The 24,780-nt window shown below is 43.5% G+C and overlaps 1 protein-coding gene across 2 annotated transcripts in view; it reads right to left on the reverse strand.

The window, feature by feature from the left end:
- LOC146856433 (solute carrier family 26 member 10-like) overlaps window positions 1-18,418 on the reverse strand; it is a 335,814-nt gene extending 317,396 nt beyond the window's left edge. For both annotated transcript variants that reach the window (XM_085654582.1, XM_085654581.1), the window contains exon 1: window positions 18,064-18,418. In XM_085654582.1, coding sequence (XP_085510708.1) covers window positions 18,064-18,331 — 268 coding nt within the window. In that variant the 5' untranslated portion in view covers window positions 18,332-18,418. The remainder of the gene's footprint in view (window positions 1-18,063) is intronic.
- Window positions 18,419-24,780: the final 6,362 nt, after the last annotated feature.

Raw genomic sequence — 24,780 nt, forward strand, 5'->3', positions numbered from 1 at the left:
GAAGTGGTTTAAGAAGGACAAACCAGTTAAAACTAGGGAAGGACAGTTACTTCCTCCACCGAAAACCCCCGCATCCTTTATGATTGCGAAATATGGGTTTCATACTTGTATTTGGTTAGATAACTGGGTGAGATATACGAAGGATGACGGAGTATTAGCTTTTCCAGAGCATGGTTCACTTAATTTGGCTGTTCTGAGAAATTTGTGAGAGAAAATGATGAATTTAGAACCAAGACCTAGAGCGACGCAGTTTGAGGCTTTGACGGAATGGGAAGACGAAATGCATGAACGTGAGAGACAAAGAAATGGTAGAGGATATAGGTACCTGTTTGGAAGACCATACGGACATGAAACGCATAATGATCGAATGAGAAGATGGCGGGATGCGAGTATGACTGAGGGTGTGTTCCCTGTAAGAACTGTAGGAGAGAATGAAGGACGAAAGTGTGTAGAAAAGAGGCATAATGTGGAGTCGAGCGGGTATGGAGTGAATGAGTCCCAGCATGATGTTCTTGATGATATGTTCTATAAAAATCCACCACCGTATCGACCAGAACCAGAAATACTAACTCCAAGTGCCCCAATGAGATAAACGATGCAAATTATAAAATTGGAACCAGAATCTCTAAGTTTGGGTAAAAACAGTGCTACTAGAGAAGTAGAAAAAAGGTCAGAAGAAAAAACAGATGGAGAAAATTCTGTAGAATTAGCGAAAACGACCCTGGAATTAACTGAGAAAACAAGAGAATTGACCAAGAATTTAGAAGCGGTAACTGTTCCAGTAACAATAGGTTCAGTAATGCCTATTTTTGACAAACAGAAGGACAGTGAGCATTGTTTGACAGTCCCTTACAGAAGTAATAAACCAGTAGAACAACCAAGAGTGAATCAGAATGAGAATCCATGGAGGCAGACTATGAGTGTAATGGAACCGAATTTTACAAATAATCCATTTGTAGACCAGAATTGTGCAGAGAGACGTATGACAATGATAGAGACAGTGTCAGAAACACAAAAAGATTTTGGACACGGAAGTATAGAAAAACCAGTAGGACCATCGGCAGAAGAGTTAAGTGAATGGTTAAGAAGCTTGCAACGGAAAGACAAGGAATCCCAATCAATTGATGTGGCCAAATTACGAATGGTAACAAGAAAATGGGGTAGTAATGTATCAGAGGATGCACATCATAGCAATTATTGACATCAAATTGGGTGTGTAGTGATACTTGCTGGAAAGACAGTGAGATCGGTAACAAAATGGATAAGTGGTGCCGCTCGGGATTAGAAAGCACCCTACTACCTGAGTGCTGAATTATACGTGTCATGCAAGGCAATCCCCGTAATTAACAGATTTTGTACATAAATTAATCCCGGCACTCTGAAGTCATCTAATACTCTTGATGGTTATTGGCCAAGAAAGAGAAGGACACAATGACAGTAATGGAAAACTGGCTGCGGAACATATTAGGTCCTCACGAAAGTATATGTCAAAAAGTGATTTAATACACAATTTTTACAGAAAGGAAAAACACATTCATGAACAAAAAAATTTATCTGAACTCCCTAGTGTAGTTAGTTCTAGTTATTATTTCATGAGAGGGAGAATTCAGTTTTCTGAGTCTTGATACAGATGGATGACAGCCGACACGTGTTTCGTCACGTATAGTGACTTCCTCAGGGCTATAGACAGAGTCTTTGGACACTTTATAAGACAAACATAAATTGAACTTCTGTTGACGTGTAATGATCAGTGTAGATAATTTCAAGCAAGGATTCTGACGTACAGTATGGTTCCAGGGATTTTAGAACCTGGTAAGGTTTCGAAGGGACAAATCTTGTCGAGAGAAAATCTTCTGAAAATTGTATAGTTGTCTGTAGGCAGTAACAGATCTTCCCCAGTGATTTCTACTATTATTATAGAGAAAGTATACCACGAATAGAAACTTTTTCACACTTCTGATTCATGTAACCTTAGACGAAAGTTGTTCAACACTCAATGAGAGTTATTGACGGATTACAGCTTGTTAGGAAAAGAACGAGTCTCCACCAAGGTTTCTGGAGATGATATAGAACAACAGTAAGTAAGTGTATATCAAAAAAGGGACACTTTTTACTCTAGAAATAAGGGATCTTATATACAATACCCAAAATTTCAGGGATGCTGCACCGTGATATAAAAATGATTTTTGAGACAAAGTTGGTGGGACGGTCTTCAAGTAGTCGTCTATAAGGTGATTTTTCGTAAGTTGTTTGTTGGCTTCAACGTATTAAGTGAAGTGCACAAACCGGCTCTGGTAAGCCCTACTAGTGTAGTAGTAGTTGTCCGGAAGTTGACCCCTGTCCCTTCGTATCGGCAATGGACGTCCATTGCCGATACGAAGGGACAGGGGTCAACAAACAACTTACGAAAAATCACCTTATAGACGACTACTTGAAGACCGTCCCACCAACTTTGTCTCAAAAATCATTTTTATATCACGGTGCAGCATCCCTGAAATTTTGGGTATTGTATATAAGATCCCTTATTTCTAGAGTAAAAAGTGTCCCTTTTTTGATATACACTTACTTACTGTTGTTCTATATCATCTCCAGAAACCTTGGTGGAGACTCGTTCTTTTCCTAACAAGCTGTAATCCGTCAATAACTCTCATTGAGTGTTGAACAACTTTCGTCTAAGGTTACATGAATCAGAAGTGTGAAAAAGTTTCTATTCGTGGTATACTTTCTCTATAATAATAGTAGAAATCACTGGGGAAGATCTGTTACTGCCTACAGACAACTATACAATTTTCAGAAGATTTTCTCTCGACAAGATTTGTCCCTTCGAAACCTTACCAGGTTCTAAAATCCCTGGAACCATACTGTACGTCAGAATCCTTGCTTGAAATTATCTACACTGATCATTACACGTCAACAGAAGTTCAATTTATGTTTGTCTTATAAAGTGTCCAAAGACTCTGTCTATAGCCCTGAGGAAGTCACTATACGTGACGAAACACGTGTCGGCTGTCATCCATCTGTATCAAGACTCAGAAAACTGAATTCTCCCTCTCATGAAATAATAACTAGAACTAACTACACTAGGGAGTTCAGATAAATTTTTTTGTTCATGAATGTGTTTTTCCTTTCTGTAAAAATTGTGTATTAAATCACTTTTTGACATATACTTTCGTGAGGACCTAATATGTTCCGCAGCCAGTTTTCCATTACTGTCATTGTGTCCTTCTCTTTCTTGGCCAATAACCATCAAGAGTATTAGATGACTTCAGAGTGCCGGGATTAATTTATGTACAAAATTACGAATGGTATTGGAAGAATTAATAGTAGGGACTATCCCCACAGAAAAATTGAAAACCTATCAGGATGAAGAATTGTTATTTTTGTGTAAGAATGTGACCTGGAGAGCAAAAAACGTACATGAAAGGTTAGAAGAAGTAGCAAATGAGATAGGCATTGATATTGAAAAAGTAAAAGCCTTACAGAAACCATATCGAGTAGATTTCACTGAAAAGGACATTGAGAATATGAACTCCACAGGACGAATAGGTCAAATTAAGAACATAATCATTTTGCTGAGAAAATGGGGAGACGTGGATAAATGGAGAAGCAGGTGGTATAGAAAACAAGATGATGCCGCAGATAAGACATTTTCAGTATTTCCTGTAAGAGAAAAGGAGAAGGTAGTGACAGAATGCCCTATGAGAGAGATTCCACGAGGAGGATATGTACATGTCCCATGGACAAGACAGGATATTTTGTCTTTTATGAATGATTTCCCTCGACTACGTGAGAAGTCCGTTGAGTGGAACAGGCAGGTAGACAGATTTGTGAAATTGTCTAAAGTATTATGGATTGATTTGAATAGTCTGTTTGACATAATTGTACTAGCAGATCTATGGACAGAGTGAAAACTTATGATTAATTGGCCAACCCAGGAATATCCTAGGGATCCTAAAACAGGAGCTCCAGATCCCGAGGTGATGAAGAAATATGAGCAGGTTATGGTATTCTTGGAAAACAAAGTGCCCCCTAAAGAGACAGATTGGGTAAAGATTGATCGAACACACCAGGAAAGCAAAGAGTCAGTACATGCATATTACGAGAGGCTAATACTAGCTTTTAAGCAGTTTAGCGGAGATGAGAATCTGAGTGAAAAGGATTTGAGTCATTTTGTATACAGATTTGTATATGGTTTACGTCCAGAAATTGGTGAGATGATTAAACAGCATACGGTAGATTGGCAAAACAAGAAAATAGATGAAGTATTGAGACATGCTAAATACTTCAGTGATGAAATTGAAGCAAAACAGCGGAAGCTAAAAGAGAAGGCAATGTGGGCACAGGTAAAGGTAGCGGAGAGACAAGAAGCACAATCAGTGGAACAAGCAGGATCAAAGCCGAAATTCAATACTGGGAAGTATAAAGGGAATATTGAAGAAGCTAAAAATAAATTTCCGTGTCATAATTGCGGCAGGATAGGGCATTGGAAATCCGAGTGTAAGTTTCCTCCGAGTACTAACAATGAAAATCCATCATTGAACCCACAGGTGCAGCATGAGGTGAGTGGTCAACTGCAGCAACAGCAGCAAGTTGTTCCCCCACAGAATCATGTGCCAAAACCGCCTTTTCCACAGAGCAGAAACACACAGAAGTATAGAAGTGAATCGGGATTCTACAATGAAGAACAGGTAAATAAGCCGCCACGCGCTAGCGCTGTCTTGCAGTATTGGCTGCAACGCGATAAGAGTGACTCAGAAGAGAGCTATTGACGGTGCCGAAGGGAGGAAGGAGAGTGCGTACTTGGCGCAACTCTAGAAGTAGACCAGACAGGACCTTTTGTAGATGGGAAGGTTAATGATGAAAATATTACTTTCCTAGTGGATACTGGTGCTACTCGATCAACTGTTAGATCAGCTGATGTTATGAATCTTCCTCTCTCGGATGAAACGATCCAAGTAGTTGGTGTGTCCAACAGACAGATTAAAACATATCTTACTGACCCAGTGAAAGTTAGCATAGGGAAATTTTCAGAAATGCACCGCTTTGTGGTGTGTGACAGCAGTCCTGTGAATTTATTAGGTAGGGACCTGTTGTGTAAAATTAATTGCACTATATTTTGTACTCCGGATGGAATAGCTTTTGAAACACCAGATGATGATGTATTGTATAAAATGACCATAGCTAACAGAGAAAATGAAGTTACTGAAACATATGCTGTATTAAACCCTGAGGAATTACCTAAAGAATTGAGACAATCTGTAAAAGCAGAAGTTTGGGATTTCACTGGAGAAGATGTAGGGGTAATGAGAAATGTAGATCCAATTAAAATAACAGTAAAGTAAGGAGTAACATATCCAAATGTTCCGCAATACAAATTGACACCTGAGATAATTGAAGGAGTAACTGCTGTAATAGAAAAAATGATCAGGCAAGGAATTTTGAGAGAAATAATGAGTAGTCCATGTAATTCACCGATAATGGGACTGAAAAAGCCTAATGGGAAATTCAGGATAGTGCAAGATCTGAGAAAGGTAAATAAAGTTGTGGTATCATGTTGTCCCATTGTACCAAATCCATCAGTGATTTTATATCAGATTACCCATGATGCAGAATGGTATACGGTGATTGAGCTGTGCCATGCTTTCTTTTCCATCCCATTGCACCACGACAGTCAGCAAATTGTTGCATTTCGTTTTGGTGAGCGTATTTTGGCATGGTGCAGAATCCCACAGGGGTATACAGAAAGCCCCTCAATATTCAATCAGCTATTTAAAAAGTATTTGGAGAGTCTAGAAATGCCCGAAAGCTCTGTATTAGTCCAATACATTGATGACCTTTTGGTGGCGTCAAAAACGCGTGAAGCTTATGAGGTAGACATAATAGCCTTGCTGAATCATTTGGCAGATTCAGGACTTAAAGTGTCACCAGCGAAACTACAGTTTTGCAAGAAGGAAGTACAGTATTTGGGACATAACATTGAGAAAGGACTAAGGAAAAGAACTATAGATAGAATCAGAATGATAAAAGGAATGAGAGTTCCCATGACTCAAAGAGAAGTGAGAATGTTTTTAGGAATGGTTGGATACTGTCGTCAGTGGATCAGCAACTTCTCCTTGATCGCAAAACCTTTGGTGCGATTAACGAGAAGTGATGTGAAAGATCCCATTGAATTAAACAAGGAGGAATTGGCAGCGTTTAGAAAATTGAGACATGGTTTGTGTGAAGCACCTGCATTGGGTATGAGAAAGAATTTGAGTTGTATTGCAGTGAGAGAAATGGATGTGCACTTTCTGTGTTGATCCAGAAGCATGGAAAACTGAGAAGACCAATTGCATATTTTTCAGCGATGCTTGATCCAGTAGCTGCAGCTTTACCTGGATGTTTGAAAGCGGTGGCTGCAACATGTCGAAGTTTGGAGCAGAGTGAAGGAATTGTGATGGGATATCCATTGAAAGTGTTTGTACCTCATGATGTAGCGATTCTGTTGACAAGGAGTCGTACTCAGTATATGACACACAGTCGGCTGACTAAATATGAGAAAGTCATATTGGGTGCAACTAATGGGAGTCTTGCAAGATGTTTGAATGTGAATCCTGCAACTTTGTTGCCTGATGCTGAGATTGTGGAAGTAAGAGATGAAGTAGATCATGATTGTTCGGATGTACTTGATTTTTGTACAAAGCCACGACCAGATATAAAAGATGTACCTTTGCCAGAAAGTGATTTTGTGATGTTCGTTGATGGGTCATGTTTGAGAACAGATGAAGGAGTGCTGAGTGCAGCGTATGCAGTATGCACAGTCGCAGCAGTAATAGAAGCGTCCTATCTGAAAGGAGTAAAATCAGCCCAAGTAGCAGAACTTGTGGCTTTGACTAGAGCATGCAAGATTGGGAAAAGTGTGACAGTGACTGTGACAACTGACAGCCAGTATGGCTTTGGAGTGGTCCATGACTTTGGCCAACTATGGCTACAAAGAGGTTTCCTGACCTCAAGTGGAACTCCTATTAAGAATGCAGAAGTGGTTGGAAAGTTGCTTGAGGCGATACAGCTGCCTAGACAATTGGCTGTTGTAAAATGTGCTGCTCATAGTCAAGGTGGTGATTATATCGCCACAGGGAACAGGTACGCCAATGACATGGCACAGTATTGTGCACGTAATCAGAGTTCGGTCAATCGGGCTAAGGAAAGAGAAATGTCTTCTTGCTCATTAATGTTTACTAATATTGTTGGAACTTGGGAAGAGGTAAGACAATTGCAGGAAGAGGCAGGAGATGAGGAAATGAGACAGTGGGTAAAAGCAGGATGTGCCCCAAGGAAAAGGGAACATGTGTGGATCTATCGAGATGGAAGACCAGTTATGCCTGATAGCATGATGTCTACCATGGCACGGATGTATCATGACCAGGGATAATATAGGGAGAGATGCCATGATCAGGTCATTTAAGCAGACCTGGTACAATGCAAAATTCAGACTTGTAGCAGAAAGTCTTTGTCAAAGGTGCCTAATATGTCAGCAATACAATCCTGGAAGGAAGACAGTAGTGAGTCTGGGAACAATAGGTCGGGAAGGAGGGCCTTTCACCAGAATGCAAGTAGATTTCATTGAGATGCCTCCCTGTAACAGACTGAGGTATGTTTTGGTTGTGGTCTGCCTATTCTCTAGGTGGGTGGAAGCATTCCTAACAAGGAGAAATGATGGGATGACAGTGGCCAAGCTACTGCTGAGAGAGTTTATCCCTAGGTTCGAGTTCCCAGTGACAATTGAGTCAGACCGAGGAGGACATTTTCATAATGAGATTGTAGGATTAATTTGTGAGGCATTGAATGTACAACAAAAACTACATTGTTAACGTTTTGCACAGTGGTATTTATAATAGATGACAGGCGCTTATGGTGAGTCCACCTGATATTAGTAAGCTTCATAAATCAGTGACGGTGCTAGAGGGTAGGGGAGAACCACCAGCCTCCCTAAACACTGCGGTCAGACCACATAGAATCAAGATAAGGGTACCCAAGCACACGTAAAATCAAGGTCAAAACAGTTAGAATGTACACAAACAAGTAACACAAGTAGATCTTCGTCTCTTTCTATTGAGTTTCTTCGGTTTAATATTCTTTTTTCAGAATGTGTTTCACAGTCTTCAAAATGGTTCCCAAGCCAACACGTGTTTCGTCGCCTTTAGTAGTTTTTTACATGCGACTTGTTCACGGCTGAATACGGTATTATATGCAAAGTGTCTAGTATGACGATAATTCCAGGTCATACATTCAGGCGACGAGGGAGGGGGAGGTTAAAGAATTTCTTCTGGGTGAAACGTTTTCACATCTCAGCTGTGCTCGCAATTTGAGCACTTCGTCTCTCGATCTATGAAGTGTATCTCCCCCCAACCGCGTCTGGCTTTTGGAGCCAGACGCGGTTGGGGGGAGATACACTTCATAGATCGAGAGACGAAGTGCTCAAATTGCGAGCACAGCTGAGATGTGAAAACGTTTCACCCAGAAGAAATTCTTTAACCTCCCCCTCCCTCGTCGCCTGAATGTATGACCTGGAATTATCGTCATACTAGACACTTTGCATATAATACCGTATTCAGCCGTGAACAAGTCGCATGTAAAAAACTACTAAAGGCGACGAAACACGTGTTGGCTTGGGAACCATTTTGAAGACTGTGAAACACATTCTGAAAAAAGAATATTAAACCGAAGAAACTCAATAGAAAGAGACGAAGATCTACTTGTGTTACTTGTTTGTGTACATTCTAACTGTTTTGACCTTGATTTTACGTGTGCTTGGGTACCCTTATCTTAAAAACTACATTGTGCCTACCGACCAGAGGCTTCTGGTGTGGTTGAACAGATGAATGGTACTATCAAAAATAGAATAGGGAAAATGTGTTTGGCCACAGGTATGAAATGGCCTGATGTCTTGCCTCTGGTACTCATGACAATTAGGTCAATTCCAGACAGAACTACAGGATTGAGTCCTCATGAAATAATCATGGGACGTGCGATGAGGCATGTGTTTATACCAGTCAACAAGCTGATGACTATAACTGATGACATGGTGTTGGAATACTGTAAAGGCCTGGCTGACGCAGTTCATTCTGTGTTTCATCAGGTTGGAGCAGATGCCACCACACTTGAAAAGAAGCCAGCCCATGATCTGAGCGCAGGTGACTGGGTAAGGATAAAAGTCCACAGAAGGAGAAATTGTTTGGTTCCACGGTGGGGAAAACCACGACAAGTCATTTTGACCACGACAACAGCTGTGAAGTGTGCTGGATTGAAAAACTGGATCCATGCAAGTCACACATTGAGAATTCCGAATCCAGTGGACAGCACAGGAAAATAATATTTTGATGAATCAGAATCAAGTACTGAGTCAGATGACGAAGGGTCAAAGACACGAGAAAACTCTGAAAGGGGGGAAACAGAACTAAGTCCAGCTTTGGTCCCCAGAAGTAGCTCTCTGAGAAGAAGATTGCAGATTTCTGAATCCAGCGATTCTGGAAACGAGCAAGAAGCGCAGGGTTCTAAAAAAGAACACAGAAAGAAAAGAGGAAAGAGTACTGAAGAAACAATAAGAGAAATTCGTGAAAAGGAAGTGCCAGACGAGAGACTGAGAGAAATTCCACCTGAAATAACAAATTTAAGTGAACAAGGGACAGGTACAGAGAGAGAGGGACAGATTTCTGCGGAAGACCCCCAAGGAGATGTAGGGAACTGCAACATCCAGTTAGGTGAAGGGACAAGTAGCCAGCTGGAAGATTGCGTGTCGGAGATCCGAGGAGGAACAGAAGTAGGGAAAACAAAACAAGCGGTGGAAGAAGAAGTCGTTGAAAAGACAAAGCAAGTTGAGACAGAGTGAAAATTAAATACCTGAAGGTCGAGTTCTAAGAAAGAGAGCTTGGAGGAATTAAAAGAATGACAAAGGGAGTAAAGTAAAAAGAGTTGCAAGAGATGACGTTTGGCCCAATAAAATAAGGAAACTGAGATATCGACTGACACGAATGAATTCACCAAGAGCTGAACAGGTGAATGAAGTGACAAGTCAAGAAAAATCAAAAGAAGACGAAATAGCTGAGGATAAAGAGAGTAAAAGAACAAGGAAACCTAACCAGAAATATAAGTCACCGGAATGGACGTACATGGCTCTGCCTGAAAAGGGAGAAGAAGCAGATAGTCAAGGAAATCCAGAGGAGGCTGTACTGAAAGTGGTTGAATTAGAAGTAGAATCGGAAATCCTGAGAGTTCTCTTGTCCGGCATTGGAGAAGACGAAACGGAGGTTCAGGAAATTCTGTATTTGGATGACGAGAGGAAAGTAAAGAATGATGAGATGCCAAACTGAATAAATCAAGAAAACTGTTGATGAAGAGAACAAGAAATTAAATCAAAAGATAGATACTGGTAGAACCAAATAGGTGTTAGAGCCTTAGGTTGGAAACCAATTGTGAAGTGAAAGAGGCTAAGTCAAAAGACACGGTCCATTTTAACAAAGATGGCTAACATAGATAGTAGCAAAGGTAGATGTACATTCATGAAAAGATGGTGTAAAATGTGTTGTTGTTGTACAGGATTAGTAATACTTTTATGGAGCATCCTTGCTCTTGTCATTTCTTTTAAGGTCACTATAGATACATTAGAAGGACATAGTGAGAACAAAACTAATATAGGGGAAATTCCAAAGGTAGTTCCAACTAGAATAGATAATAATTATTTACATAGGTCAATAACAGATTTTTCTAATAATGTGTTTTCAAAATTATTGTATGAATATGTAAAGACAATGGACGTACAGGACTGCTACGTATGTATGCAGTTACCTGCATCTGTTTCTGAAGGAGTGACTTATCATCATCTTCCAGCAACGTATGGAATAACATGTAGTGTGATAGCTAGTTTATTTTATCAGACAGGGAAATTAGAATATTATTTTTCAGATGTAGATAACATTTTTGTGCAAGTGCCTTCTTATAATAAATTAAACAAAGTAAAACCTGTTAGGGTATTAGGTGAATTTTTCTTAGAAACTAAAGAACTAACATTAGGGTATATTTTTAGAAACAATTTGAGATGCAGTTTGAAGAAGGAGGAAAATACATTCTTAGACATGGTTGAAGAAAGGAGATTGAAAATGCAAAGAAAGGCAGCAGAAGGGAAAGTGGAGAAAACAGTCTGGGATATAGAGAAAGAAAAACACTTGAATGGAAAAGCTAGTCCAACTATAGCTTTAGATTGGCCTCAGAAAGGGAAATTTTGCATCCGAAGGAATCAAACTGTGTATGATAATTATTTCCTAGGTAATAATGAGTGCCATGATACATATCGAATCATGGGTGGATGGGGATTTAAAGGTGGTAAAGATCCAGTTTTTCCTGGATTATGTTTTATTTGTGGGAACAGGGCATATTATCGTTTGCCAGACCATTGGTATTGCACATGTTACGTAGGCCTGGTCTTTCCGAAAACATTTCATATGGATAGAGGAGAAGATGGTGTACATAGTTTAAGTAATCATTTAGCGAGGAGTAAAAGAGAATCCTGGGCAGAAATTGTAGGTGACATTTTTGAAGCATTGATACTAGCAGTAGGAATAACTCTGAATGCAAACAAAATTAGAAAATTATCAACAGTAGTGGATCGCTTGTCAACAAGCACCGCTGGAGTATTCTTATTGGTAAACACTGAAATGGTTGCCATGCGTGCTATGGTAATGCAAAATCGACTTGCTCTTGATATATTATTGGCAAAAGAGGGTGGAGTCTGTGGAATGCTGAAGGTTCAACATTGTTGTACTTACATTCCTGATGAAAGCAAAGATCTGAAAATGTATATTAAGAATATTACTGAATTGCATGATGAAATAGTACCACTGGAGGTTGAAGGTGTTTGGGAAGAAATTGGAAAGAAAATAGCTGCTATTAAAATGTTTTTAGTAAAGCTTGGCAGTACATTTGTAGGCAAAATATTGTTTCCATTAACATGTGTAATATGCATAATTTTAGTGATAAGATTAGGTTGTATTTGTTGTAAGAATAATAAAAACAAGAAAAGAGTAAAAAGCGAAAAATCAAAAAGAAAAGATAAGAAACAAGAAAGGGAAATTGAGGAGATAGAATTGGAGGAGTGGAAGGAGAGTATGTACGAATCAGCAAAAAGAGAAGACGTAGGTGAAACTGAATTATGATTAAGAGCAAGAAAACATTTTAAAGATTCCGTAAGACAGAACAACATTTTTGGGTGGTATGGTGATAAAATCACCAAAGGGGGGATTGCTGGAGCAGGTAATACAAAAATGTTGTATACCCACCCCACTTTGCATGTTTATTAATTAGATTAATTGATTAATTGTAATTGAATTAATAGATTGAAGTGGAATTAACTAATCAACCTTATTAATGACTGAAATACACGTGGGATTGCTTTGCATGACTTTATTACTTTGTAAACTAAAATATGTACGCATACTAATGATAGACAATTAGAATATTGCATGATATATGTCGCTTTAGTGATGTATTTGTGACTTGTGCTTTATTTTGTAAGTATAAACCCGCTTGAGTGTTGCTTAATGCTAGATAAATACACACACATATGGGTATTAGTGAGGGAATAACATTTATTTAGTTATTTCTATGTATTAATTACGTTTTGTGTTTCTTTTGCTTAAGTTGACCATTTGGGCCTATCGTATAATGGCTGCCTTAGATGCCTAACCCGACTGACAACACCGAACAAGGCTTGGGTGAAGTGCGCCTGCGCTGACGCCAGCTACAGTGGCCTCGTCATGACCCTAACCAGACTGTACCCTTCAGGGTTGCCCTGGGACACAAGCCAGCTTTTCTGAAAGAACAATAATGTGCTTCTAAAAACCGGAACAATCAAGTATAATGACCTCAGAGACTTTATTTTGGTGGGAATCCTGTCAGACGATTTCAATTGACCAATCAGAACATTTGAAGACCCGTTTTCGATACAATTTGTCAATGATTTTTACTATAAATTATGGTAGATAAGAGAGGTTGGTGCGGGTTCGTTTCTGTCCTTTCTCGATTTCCTGATGTTATGCTGACGGAGAGGACGGTGACACTGCAGGACAGCTGTTTGCCGGAATCTTTGACGGAATGAATTAATGCCTAAACTCCTGATGAACTGAATTTACTAAATCTGATGGGCATAGATTTGCGAGACTGCCAGATTTGACACAGAGGACGACATTTAGCCAGAATAGGTAAATATGAATGACAACTTGATCAAAAGAATGATTTAATTTGCATTACTTATATAAAAATTTAAATTGAATATCTACAGAAGTGAGTTGGGTTGTTTATTCATTGAAATGTGTTAACGAAAGGGTTAATTAGAAAATTAGAAATTAAGCTAAATCAGCAACTAACTGATCCATCCCGATTTATGAGAGGAATACTAAAGGTGAAATTCAGGGCCTAATGAGTATCGGAAGGTGGTGTAGATTTGTCACTCATTAGGGTAAAAGTGGTATTTCCTTCTCATACCAGTGTTTGGAAGATAATCGCCTCCCACACGGATTAATGGTGAGTGAATGTTGGTGTTATGGGCCCCACCAGCGAATGTATGGATAATGTGTGTATGTGAGATCTTTGGTCTGTGACGGAGGGAGGGATTTTGCACTCCACGCTGTAACACACAAAAAGAAGAAAGTAGCACCTGAAAAATGGGCAGTGGAAGGACACATGCAATGCATCTATGATATAGGTGAAGGACAAACACAAGATGATGAAGGAAAGCCCACACAAACGAATAAATGAGCAAGCAAATCAGAGTGGCAATGAAACCAACCAAAAGTAAGCAATGGGCGGGCTCTCAGTTCACTGTAAGGTAACAATGCATCTCGCAATAGATAGCGCTTGGGCAGTCTAGTATGCAAGACCTAAGAACTGCTAATAGGAATCAAAGATTACAAGTTCCAAAATGCAACTCTGATGCTGTGCTTGGTGTGGAGTGCATCTGTAAACATTTTTGATTATTAGCGTCAATAGTCGAAGAGCTATAGTAATTCCTTTAAATAATTAAAAATAATAAAGTTCTGTACAGAGATTTGTTTGTCACCTGCCGTCACAATAAGAAGTGTTATAGCAAACAAATGATGGACGGAATGCTGACAATGCAAACATTCTCCCCCAGTCAAAAGAGCTGGGTTAAACCCATCGTTCTTTTGCCCACTACGCAACCCCAGTTTGGACCCAGCTATATGCAAATCAGTCTCGACCCTGTGCCCCATGGGAACAGCCCAGACCAAACAGCCAGGCCAGGTCCTCCCTGGACTGGAAACAAGCATCCTGGGACCGGTTTCAGGGTATGTCACCCTTCTTCAGCCAGGTTAGCTTGAATCCAGTAGCACAGTGAGCAAGGAACCCACGTCTGGGCATACCCATCCCACTTAGGGCGAAAAGTGTAACAGCAAAACAAATGATGGACGGAATGCTGAAAATGCAAACATTCTCCCCCAGTCAAAAGATCTGGGTTAAATCCATCGATCTTTTGCCCACTATGCCACTCCAGTTTGGACCCAGCCATATGCAAATCAGTCTTGACCATGTGCCCCATGGGAACAGTCCAGACCGAACTGCCAGGCCAGGTCCACCCTGGACCGGAAACAAGCATCCTGGGACCGGTTTCAGGGTATGTCACCCTTCTTCAGCCAGGCTGGCTTGAATCCAGTGGCACAGTGAGCAAGGGACCCACGTCTGGGCATACCCATCCCACTTAGGGCGAAAAGTGTTACAGCAACCAAATGATGGACGGAATGCTGACAATGCAAAAATTCTGCCCCAGTCAAAAGATCTGGGTTAAATCCATCGTTCTTTTGCCCACTACGCCACCCCAGTTTGGACCCAGCCATATGCAAATCAGTTGTGACCCAGTGCCCCATGGGAACAGTCCAGACCAAACTGCCAGGCCAGGTCCTCCTTGGGCCGGAAACAAAAATACTGGGACCCGTTTCAGGGTATGTCACACTTCTTTAGCCAGGCTAGCTTGAATCCAGTGGCACAGTGAGCAAGGGACCCACGTCTGGGCATACCCATCCCACTTAGGGCGAAAAGTGTAACAGCAAACAAATGATGGACGGAATGCTGACAATGCAAACATTCTCCCCCAGTCAAAAGATCTGGGTTAAATCTATAATTCTTTGGCCCACTACCCAGCCATATGCAAATCAGGCTTGACCCTGTGCCCCATGGGAATAGTCCAGACCGAACTGCCAGGCCAGGTCCTCCCTGGACCGGAAACAAACATCCTGGGACCCGTTTCAGGGTATGTCACACTTCTTCAGCCAGGGTAGCTTGAATCCAGTGGCACAGTGAGCAAGGGACCCACGTCTGGGCATACCCATCCCACTTAGGGAGAAAAGTGTAACATCAAACAAATGATGGACGGAATGCTGACAATGCAAACATTCTCCCCCAGTCAAAAGATCTGGGTTAAATCCATCGTTCTTTTGCCCACTACGCCACCCCAGTTTGGACCCAGCCATATGCAAATCAGTCTTGACCCTGTGCCCCATGGGAACAGTCCAGACCGAACTGCCAGGCCAGGTCCTCCCTGGACCGGAAACAAGCATCCCGGAACCAGTTTCAGTGTATGTCACCCTTCTTCAGCCAGGCTAGCTTGAATCCAGTGGCACAGTGAGCAAGGGACCCACATCTGGGCATACCCATCCCACTTAGGGCGAAAAGTGTTACAGCAAACAAATGATGGACGGAATGCTGACAATACAAACATTCTCCCCCAGTCACAAGATCTGGGTTAAATCCATTGTTTTTTTGCCCACTATGCCACCCCAGTTTGGACCCAGCCATATGAAAATCAGTCTCGACCCTGTGCACCATGGGAAGAGTCCAGACCAAACAGCCAGGCCAGGTCCTCCCTGGACCGGAAACAAGCATCCTGGGACCGGTTTCAGGGTATGTCACCCTTCTTCAGCCAGGCTGGCTTGAATCCAGTGGCACAGTGAGCAAGGGACCCACGTCTGGCATACCCTCCCACTTAGGGCGAAAAGTGTTACAGCAAACAAATGATGGCCGGAATGCTGACAATGCAAACATTCTCCCCCAGTCAAAAGATCTGGGTTAAATCCATCGTTCTTTTGCCCACTATGCCACCCCAGTTTGGACCCAGCCATATGCAAATCAGTCTCGACCCTGAGCCCCATGGGAACAGTCCAGACCAAACAGCCAGGCCAGGTCCTCCCTGGACTGGAAACAAGCATCCTGGGACCGGTTTCAGGGCATCTCACCCTTCTTCAGCCAGGCTAGCTTGAATCCTGTAGCACAGTGAGTGAGGGACCCACGTCTGGGCATACCCATCCCACTTAGGACGAAAAGTGTAACAGCAAAACAAATGATGGACAGAATGCTGAAAATGCAAACATTCTCCCCCAGTCAAAAGATCTGGGTTAAATCCATTGATCTTTTGCCGACTACGCCACTCCAGTTTGGACCCAGCCATATGCAAATCAGTCTTGACCCTGTGCCCCATGGGAACAGTCCAGACCGAACTGCCAGGCCAGGTCCTCCCTGGACCGGAAACAAGCATCCTGGGACCGGTTTCAGGGTATGTCACCCTTCTTCAGCCAGGCTGGCTTGAATCCAGTGGCACAGTGAGCAAGGGACCCACGTCTGGGCACACCCATCCCACTTGGGACGAAAAGTGTAACATCAAACAATGCGGAGAGCATCTGTTAACATTTTTGATTATTGGAGTCGATAGTCGAAGAGCTATAGTAATTCCTTTAAATAATTAAAAATAATAAACTTCTGTACAGAGATTTGTTTGTCACCTGCCGTCACAATAAGAACTCCGAAAGTGGCAAAAGCACATCAATCACACGTCATTCTTTGCAGTTATAATTGTTCTTAAAAGAGTCTGGTTGTTTTTTTAATATCATTTCAGGCGTTAACATAGAACTTCAAATAAACATTGCGGTTTCATAACAAGTGGCACTAATAACCCAATTTAATGGCTCTCCTTTAAGTCAAAGTCCGAATGATGAAAAGGTGCTGAGTGTCTTTTTTCCTTAAGTGTTCAAATATCTTTGCAAATCAGACCCTGACAGATGAGTGCACGCCACAAAAATACTAAAAGGAAGATTATTTGTTTTGCCTCTTCTCATGTAATCACTTCTGACCACGACAGAAACTACTGGTGCACACACATGCACACACCACCTCTCCTCAGTGTCCACATAACCTACAGAGCAATTATCCCCTGGTCCTAACGCCCTTGGAGGAAAGAACTAATGCTCAGCACCTTTTAGCATGCAAGACAGCCTTGTGTGTTGAACCCCATTTTCGCAGCTCTGATTTCAAACTGCAGGTGCCAGGTCCTGAAGTCTGCAGGGAAGACTTTGCCTTCTATCATTCAGAAGTCAATAAAACATCGTACACCCGAGGTAACTAATAATCGGCGAAGTACCAAAAGACGTTTTTATAGAGTGAGTGTTGCTAACGGTTATTCAGTGAATTTCCGCTAATAAGAATTGAACTGGTATGTTTTTCACGGGGCAGATTGCCAAGTTTAATGAGAACACAACTCTGCACCAGTAGAAACCGTCAGAATGGAGAAGTGCTTTGATTTGACAAAAGAAGTATTTTTGCAAATGAATGGAACACCATTTAAACCCTTCTCTCTAGTGCGACTTGACTAGCACTCTTGGGGCCAGTCTCATCTTGTTGTAAACTTTAAGCCTTTAGACCCCTTTGCCGTTAAATTATTTTCTTCTCCTCGCCGTGGAATTCAATGTCAGGAGATAATAATTCGTGTCTAACTCCTAATTATGACCTTTTGTCGTTTCTAGGCGCTAAAAATAATTAATGTTACTAGCATTCAATGTAAATACACCCAACCATTGTAATCGCATTCATTGACATCTCATCCAGGGCCACTGCTAGATTTTATGGCACCCAAACCGAAGTACAAATTTGCCTCTAACCCGCCGCCCCGGAATAGGGCCACCTTTGCATAGTTCTCTGGACTAGGGGGCGCCCCACAACTGGTAGCACAAACCACCCCCCCACTCTTACCTTGCGGAATATGTACGATTCCAACCGTCAGGCCAGCCACCAGGTCCCCCAACAACCACCTGCGCAGCTTGTAGCGCGGTAACCACCCGGCCACGGGTACCCGCGCCACCAGCGCGCGGCGCAGCTCTTTGGCAGAACAGCTGCACCTGCGCCCCACGCGCTCCCACAGGCTGCCCCTCGGCGGTCTGTCATCACCCTCCTCGCCGAAGAGCTTTGAGAACTGCTCCTCGGTGAGGACGCCTCTCCGCACCGATACCCCGGAGCTCATGGCGCTGCCGAGTCCTCCTGGCAGCGCGAGCACCCTCCGCGCCGGCTCTTATAGGGATCGAGCAGCCCGCAGGACCGACTGCACCTTCTCCACTCTTGGGATCGAGGCCAGGAGGCCAATTCTCCGGTAAAGGAAAGGGAGTGGCTGCCGCCCCCTCGGCAGAGGGCGAGGTGAGGAATTTTATCAAGAAAGGCCGAAGAGTTTCGTAAAAGCCCTCTCTGGCCGGAGGAAGCCTCGGGGAGACGGCGTGGCGGTGGTCGTGGTTGGTGAGACTCGTCTTCGGACCCTACCACTCGATAAGAGAGAGCTTTCAGTGGGACAATTGAACTGTCACAATTCTGCCACTGCTCAGCACCGGCAGTGAAAAAAGTAACTGTACCACTGAAATGGGATCCTACCGGGGACTAAATTAATGTCCTTCATTTCAAAAGCAAAGCCAGTGATTTCTTCCGCCACACTCTATTGGAGAACCCTTCAGACAATCCGAGTCAGCCATAATCCCTGCCTATATTTCTTAAATATACCTCAACTTGCATATATATAGTTTTTACTTTTCCCAGGTGGGTTTCTTTTGTTATGTTCTTCTGCAACGTATTAGGGACTGATTGTGAGTTTGGCGGTCTTGGAGCGAGCTGCCACGAAAGAGCCCCGCTCCAAGCCCCCCAAACTTGACCGCCACCCACACGCCTGATAATTCATTTTGTGGTCTGGCGAGCGGGAGGCAGGTGGGCCTGCGGCAGTGAAGTTCAAAGGCTCATATGTGAGCCTTTGAACTGCAGCGCCGAGGAAGCACCAAAGCAAGTTTCTGCACGGCATGGACTTTGCAGTCCATGTGTGCAGGAACTGGAGAGTATGCACACAGGGGGTCACACCATGTGCCCCCCCTGCATACACCCCCATGCACAGGGGCACCAGGGGGCCCTGTGGGGCCCTCTTACTTTCCTGGCCACCACACTTTCATGCAGGATCACTGCCATGAAAAGTGTGGCGGTCAGGAACGTCATAATATGGGTGGCGGTGCCAAAATGGCCTGCCAGCATATTGCTGTCCCAGACCGCCGAGCCAAAGCCAAGGGAACGCGGATTCCTGGTGGTTGCAGCGGTCACATTGCGGTCCAACCATAGAAGTTGAAATATGGCGTTCAGACCGCCTATGTGGCGGTAGCTGCCACACCACCACAGGTTGGGTGAGGCCCTTTATTTTGAAACTGAGAAGTCGCCACTAGATGTCTGGAGCGTATATAGATGTGCATGATGGGACAATATTGAGCGCTCTGGAGTTGATGCTGAAGACAGTGCAAGTTCTACATAGTCCCTGTCAGTGGGTCAAAAAAGTTGGTCATCCAGTCCTTGGCCTCTTTGTAGAGAACTAGGAGCAATAGTCACATTTGTATTAATTCACTCATGTATTGAAAGTCTGTGATGGAGGTGCGAAGAGAGTGGATGGTGGAGGGGTAGAGACTGAAGGAAGCACATGCAGAAGAAGAGTGAAAAGACAAATTGGGCTGAAGAGCTACATCAACCACCCACATCATGCTGTAGCTGCCAGGATACCGACATTTCTTTGATAGATGTGTGCTGGACTGTGCTGGAGATGGGGTCTCAATGATTACCTCATACAAAGTTTTTCACAGGCCATCAATAAGCTGAAGATCATATACAAAGTATCAAATTGTTATAGGGGTGAGAGTAACTCGCGTAATTCTGCATACGCGATCAGGCAAACTCTCGCAGAAATTCTACAAGATTATACAGAATTATGTGTGATGTATTTCACGCACGTCGTGTCAGAAAAATGAAGCAGGTGACACCATTCGCCCTAATTAACAGCACAAATAGCAACTCGTAGTGAGCAAGTGCGTAGCCATTTTGTTTTCTGAGGCCGGGTCCTGCCTCGCCATACCCTCGTGTTTCCTGCTTTCTAGGTCCTGGCCAACCCAATCTACCCAATCCTGCTCCAACCCTTCACCCTTTTAAAAAATATTATATTCACTATATTATAAGTTTACTCTTCCACTGTGAGTTTATTTTACATTATTTTCCCCAGTTAGCGTGTTTCTGTGTTTTCTACCCATCCTAACCAACTATGCCCTAGTTATGGCAGAGGCAGGGAGCACCGCCGAGTCCTGCACCTCTTGAGGCCGACAACATCCCAAAGGGATGACGCCCCACCACATTTTCTAGCAAGACGGAGGAGGCGGCACTCGTTTTTTTATGTGCAGAATCACCTCCCCCTCATTCAGGCAGTGGGCAGGGCAACATCCTAACAGAGTATTGGTTGAGGTGGGGGAGAGTGCGGCTTTGCATACCCCCCCAGGCTGGGGTCTCCCGCACCCAGCAGCAAGTGACACACCACTGGCCATCACAAGAGAATATTTATATTTGGCATCTCATTCATTAATTATCACACACTAAGCACTTGTTACAGATGTTGCTCTCACCACATGAAACAATTTTAATCTTTTTTAGTAAAAATATATATTTTTGATTATGGTGGTTCTCATGGATTAATTCATATCACACACTACAACTGCATTGTGGGACGTATGTATGGGAACATTTTGGCAAAGAATCACATCAAAAAAATTCCAATGGCCCTAGGGGGAACAACAATTTGGTGGCTATTGTACTATAGGTTGACTGCTGCAATTCATAATTTTTTCTTTGGATCATCTAGCTACTTTTGCAGGAGGACCTGCCCAAGAGGCCCACTCCTGGTGGGACACAGTCGCTTGACTGTACCTCTTGAAAATGGAGGCAATTGCAATGGAGTACCATCACCTGGTGGTGCTCAAGGTAGAAGATGAGGGCAGTAGCCCCCAATCTGCCCCCCGGGGTGGCAGAAAGCCCATTGGAAACCAAGGATTTTTTTTTATTGATGTAGGGGTGGGGGCTGCCCAAGATGGCCAGGCCAATGCCCCCACCCCCCAAAAAATGCAACAGTCTTTCTGCTCCCCCCAGGGGCAGATGGGGGCAATAGCCCCTGATCTGCCCCCAGGGGCGGAGCAGAAAGCCCACTAGGCACCAGGGATTATTTTTATTTTATAATGTAGGGGTGGGGGCTGCCCAGAATGGGCATGATAATGCCCCAACCCAAAAACAAGTACCACAGTCTTTCTGCCCCTCCCTGGAGGCATATTGGGGTAATATCCCCTTAAGCCCACTAGGCCTCAGGATTTTTAATTTTTTTTAATTCAGGGCTGAGGTCAGCCTAGAATGGGCATGCCAATGCCCACATCTCCCCTCAAAAATGCCAGTCTTTCTACCCTCCCGGGGTGCGGATGGGGGCAGTGGCCTCCGATCTGCCCCCGGGGAAAGGGGGGGGGCAGAAAGCACACTAGCTGCCAGCGATTACGCTGGCTTTTTTTATGCGTGGGGGAGGGGACTGCCCAGAATGGGCATACTAATGCACCCACCACCAAAAAAAAGCCACAGTCTTTCAGCCCCCCTTGGGGGCATATCTCGGCAATCCTCCCCCCCGATTTCCCCCCAGGGCGGCAGAAAGCCCACTAGGCACAGACATGTTTTTAGCAATGTGCCTACCTGTAGATTTTGAACCCTACCTCTGCCGGCACCTAGGGAAACCTAGCAAACCTGTACATTTTTTAAAACTAGACACCCAGGGAAACCCAGGATAGGGTGACTTGTGTGCCTCTCACCAGGTTCTGTTACCCAGAATCCTTTGCAAACCTCAAAATTTGTCAAAAAACCACCTTTTTCTCACATTTCTGTGGTGGAAAGTTCTGGAATCTGCGTGGATCAACAAAATTCCACCCATACCATATTCCCCAAAGTCTTCCAAGAAAAATGGTACCTCACTTGTGTGGGCAGGCATAGTGTCCATGACAGGAAACGGCCCAAAACCCAATGTGGACACACCACATTTTACAGTCAAAACTAACACTATTTTGCTAAGTGCCTAGCTGTAGATTTTGAACCCTAGCTCTGCAGACACATAGGGAAACCTAGCCAACCTATACATTTTTGAAAAATAGACACCCAGTGGAATCCAGGATGGGGTGACTTATCTGGCACTCACTAGGTTCTGTTACCCAGAATCCCTTGCAAACCTCAAACTTTGTACAAAAAACACATTTTCCTCACATTTCTGTGGTGGAAAGTCTGGGAATCTGCGTGGATCCACAAAATTCCCCCCACCCCGCATTACCAAAAGTCTTCAGAGAAAAATGGTACCTCATGTGTGTGGGTAAGCCTAGTGCCCGCGTCAGGAAACGGTCCAAAACGCAACGTCGACACAACACATTTTCACAGTGAAAACTGACCCTTTTTTTGCAAAGTGCCTCGCTGTAGATTTTGAACCCTAGCTCTGCCGGCACCTAGGGAAACCTAGCAAACTTATACATTTTTGAAAACTAGACACCCAGGGAAATAGAGGATGGAGTGACTTGTCTGGTTCTCACCAGGTTCTGTTACCCAGAATCCCTTGCAAACCTCTAAATTTGTCCCCAAAAACACATTTTCCTCACATTTCTGTAGTGGAAAGTTCTGGAAATCTGTGTGTATCCACAAAATTCCACCCAGCCCGCATTCCCCAAGGTCTTCCGAGAAAAAAGGTACTTCACTTGTGTGGGTGGGTCAAGTACCCGCAACAGGAAGGGCCCAAAACCTATTGCGGTGACTTCAAAATTACCTATTACAAAACAACCTGGTTTTGCAAGGGGGGGGTCCCATGAGTTTTTGGCCCCGGCTTGGCGGCCACCTAGGTAAACCTACCAAACCCACACATTTCTGAAAACTAGACACCCAGGGGAGTCCAGCAAGGTATGGCTTGCATGGGTCCCCCAACATTTCCCTACCCAGAATCCCCTGCAAACCTCAAATTCTGTTGAAAAAATCTATTTTATCTCACATTTCTGTGTGGGAAAGTATTAGGATCACTGGGTTGACACAAATTTCCTACCACCCAGCGTTCCCCCAGGTCTCTCGATAAAAATGGTACCTCACTTGTGTGGGTAGGCATAGTGGCTGCAACAGGAAATGGCCCAAACCGTACTGTGGAGACTTCAAAATGACCTATAACTAAATTACCTGGTTTTGGTGGTGGGGCACCTGGGGTTTTGGCCCCGGGCTTGCCGCCATCTAGGGAAACCTACCAAACCCACACATTTATGAAAACTAGACACCCTGGGGAGTCCAATGAGGTATGGCTTGCGTGGATCCCCCAACGTTTCCGTACCCAGAATCCTCTGCAAACCTCAAAGTTAGCTGAATAAACCACATTTTCCACATATTTTTGTGTGGAATCACTGTGCGGCACAAATGTCCTATCACACAGCGTTCTCCTTAGTGTCCCGAGTAAAATAATACCTCACTTGTGTGGGTGTCTGATGCAGAATTGGCTAAAAACGTATGTTAAAAAAAATGTGCTTAGAATTCTCGTTGCTATACCCTTATTCCCTATGTTTTGGGCTCATCCCAGTCACAGGCCCTTGCCCAACCCACACAAATGAGGTATCATTTTACTCGGGAGACTAAGGGGAACGCTGTGGGATAGGATATTTGTGCCGGCACGGTGATTCCACTCAAAAATATGTGGAAAATGTGTTTTTTTCAGCTAAATTTGAGGTTTGCAGGGCATTCTGGGTAGGAAAACATTGGGGGATCCACGCAAGCTATACCTCGCTGGACTCCCCTGGGTGTCTAGTTTGCAGAAATGTGTGGGTTTGGTAGTTTTCCAAGATGGCCGCTGAGCCTGGGGACAAAAACCCAGGTGACACCTCTTGCAAAACCAGGTTGTTTTGTGATAGGTCATTTTGATGTCTCCTCAATACGTTTTGGGCCCTTGCCTGTTGCGGGTACTTGACCCGTTCCACGCGAGTGAGGTACCATTTTTATCGGGATTCCTGGGGGAATGCTGGGTAGTAGGAAATTTGTGGATCCATGCAGATTCCAGAGCTTTCCCACACAGAAATTTGAGAAAAAAGTGATTTTTTTCAACAATATTTGAGGTTTGCAAGGGATTTTGGGTAGGGAAATGTTGGGGGACCCAAGCAAGCCATACCTTGCTGGACTCCCCCGGGTGTCTAGTTCATAGAAATGTGTAGGTTTGGTAGGTTTCCCAAGATGGCCGCCGAGCCCAGGGCCAAAAATTCATGGGACCCCCTTGCAAAACCAGGTTGTTTTGTGATAAGGTAATTTTGAAGTCGCCTCAATAGGTTTTGGGTGCTTGCCTCTCGCGGGTACTTGACCCACCCACACAAGTGAGGTACCAATTTTCTCGGAAGACTTTGGGGAATGCAGGCTGAGTGGAATTTGGGGGATCCACACAGATTCCAGAACTTTCCACCACAGAAATGTGAGGAAAATGTGGTTTTTTTGACAGATTTTGAGGTTTGCAAGGGATTCTGGGTAACAGAACCTGGTGGGAGCCAGACAAGTCACCCCATCCTGGATTCCCCTGGGTGTCTAGTTTTCAGAAATGTGCTAGGT

The sequence above is a fragment of the Triturus cristatus genome, chromosome 4_1, assembly GCF_964204655.1.
Source record: "Triturus cristatus chromosome 4_1, aTriCri1.1, whole genome shotgun sequence".
Classification (NCBI taxonomy): Eukaryota; Metazoa; Chordata; class Amphibia; order Caudata; family Salamandridae; genus Triturus; species Triturus cristatus.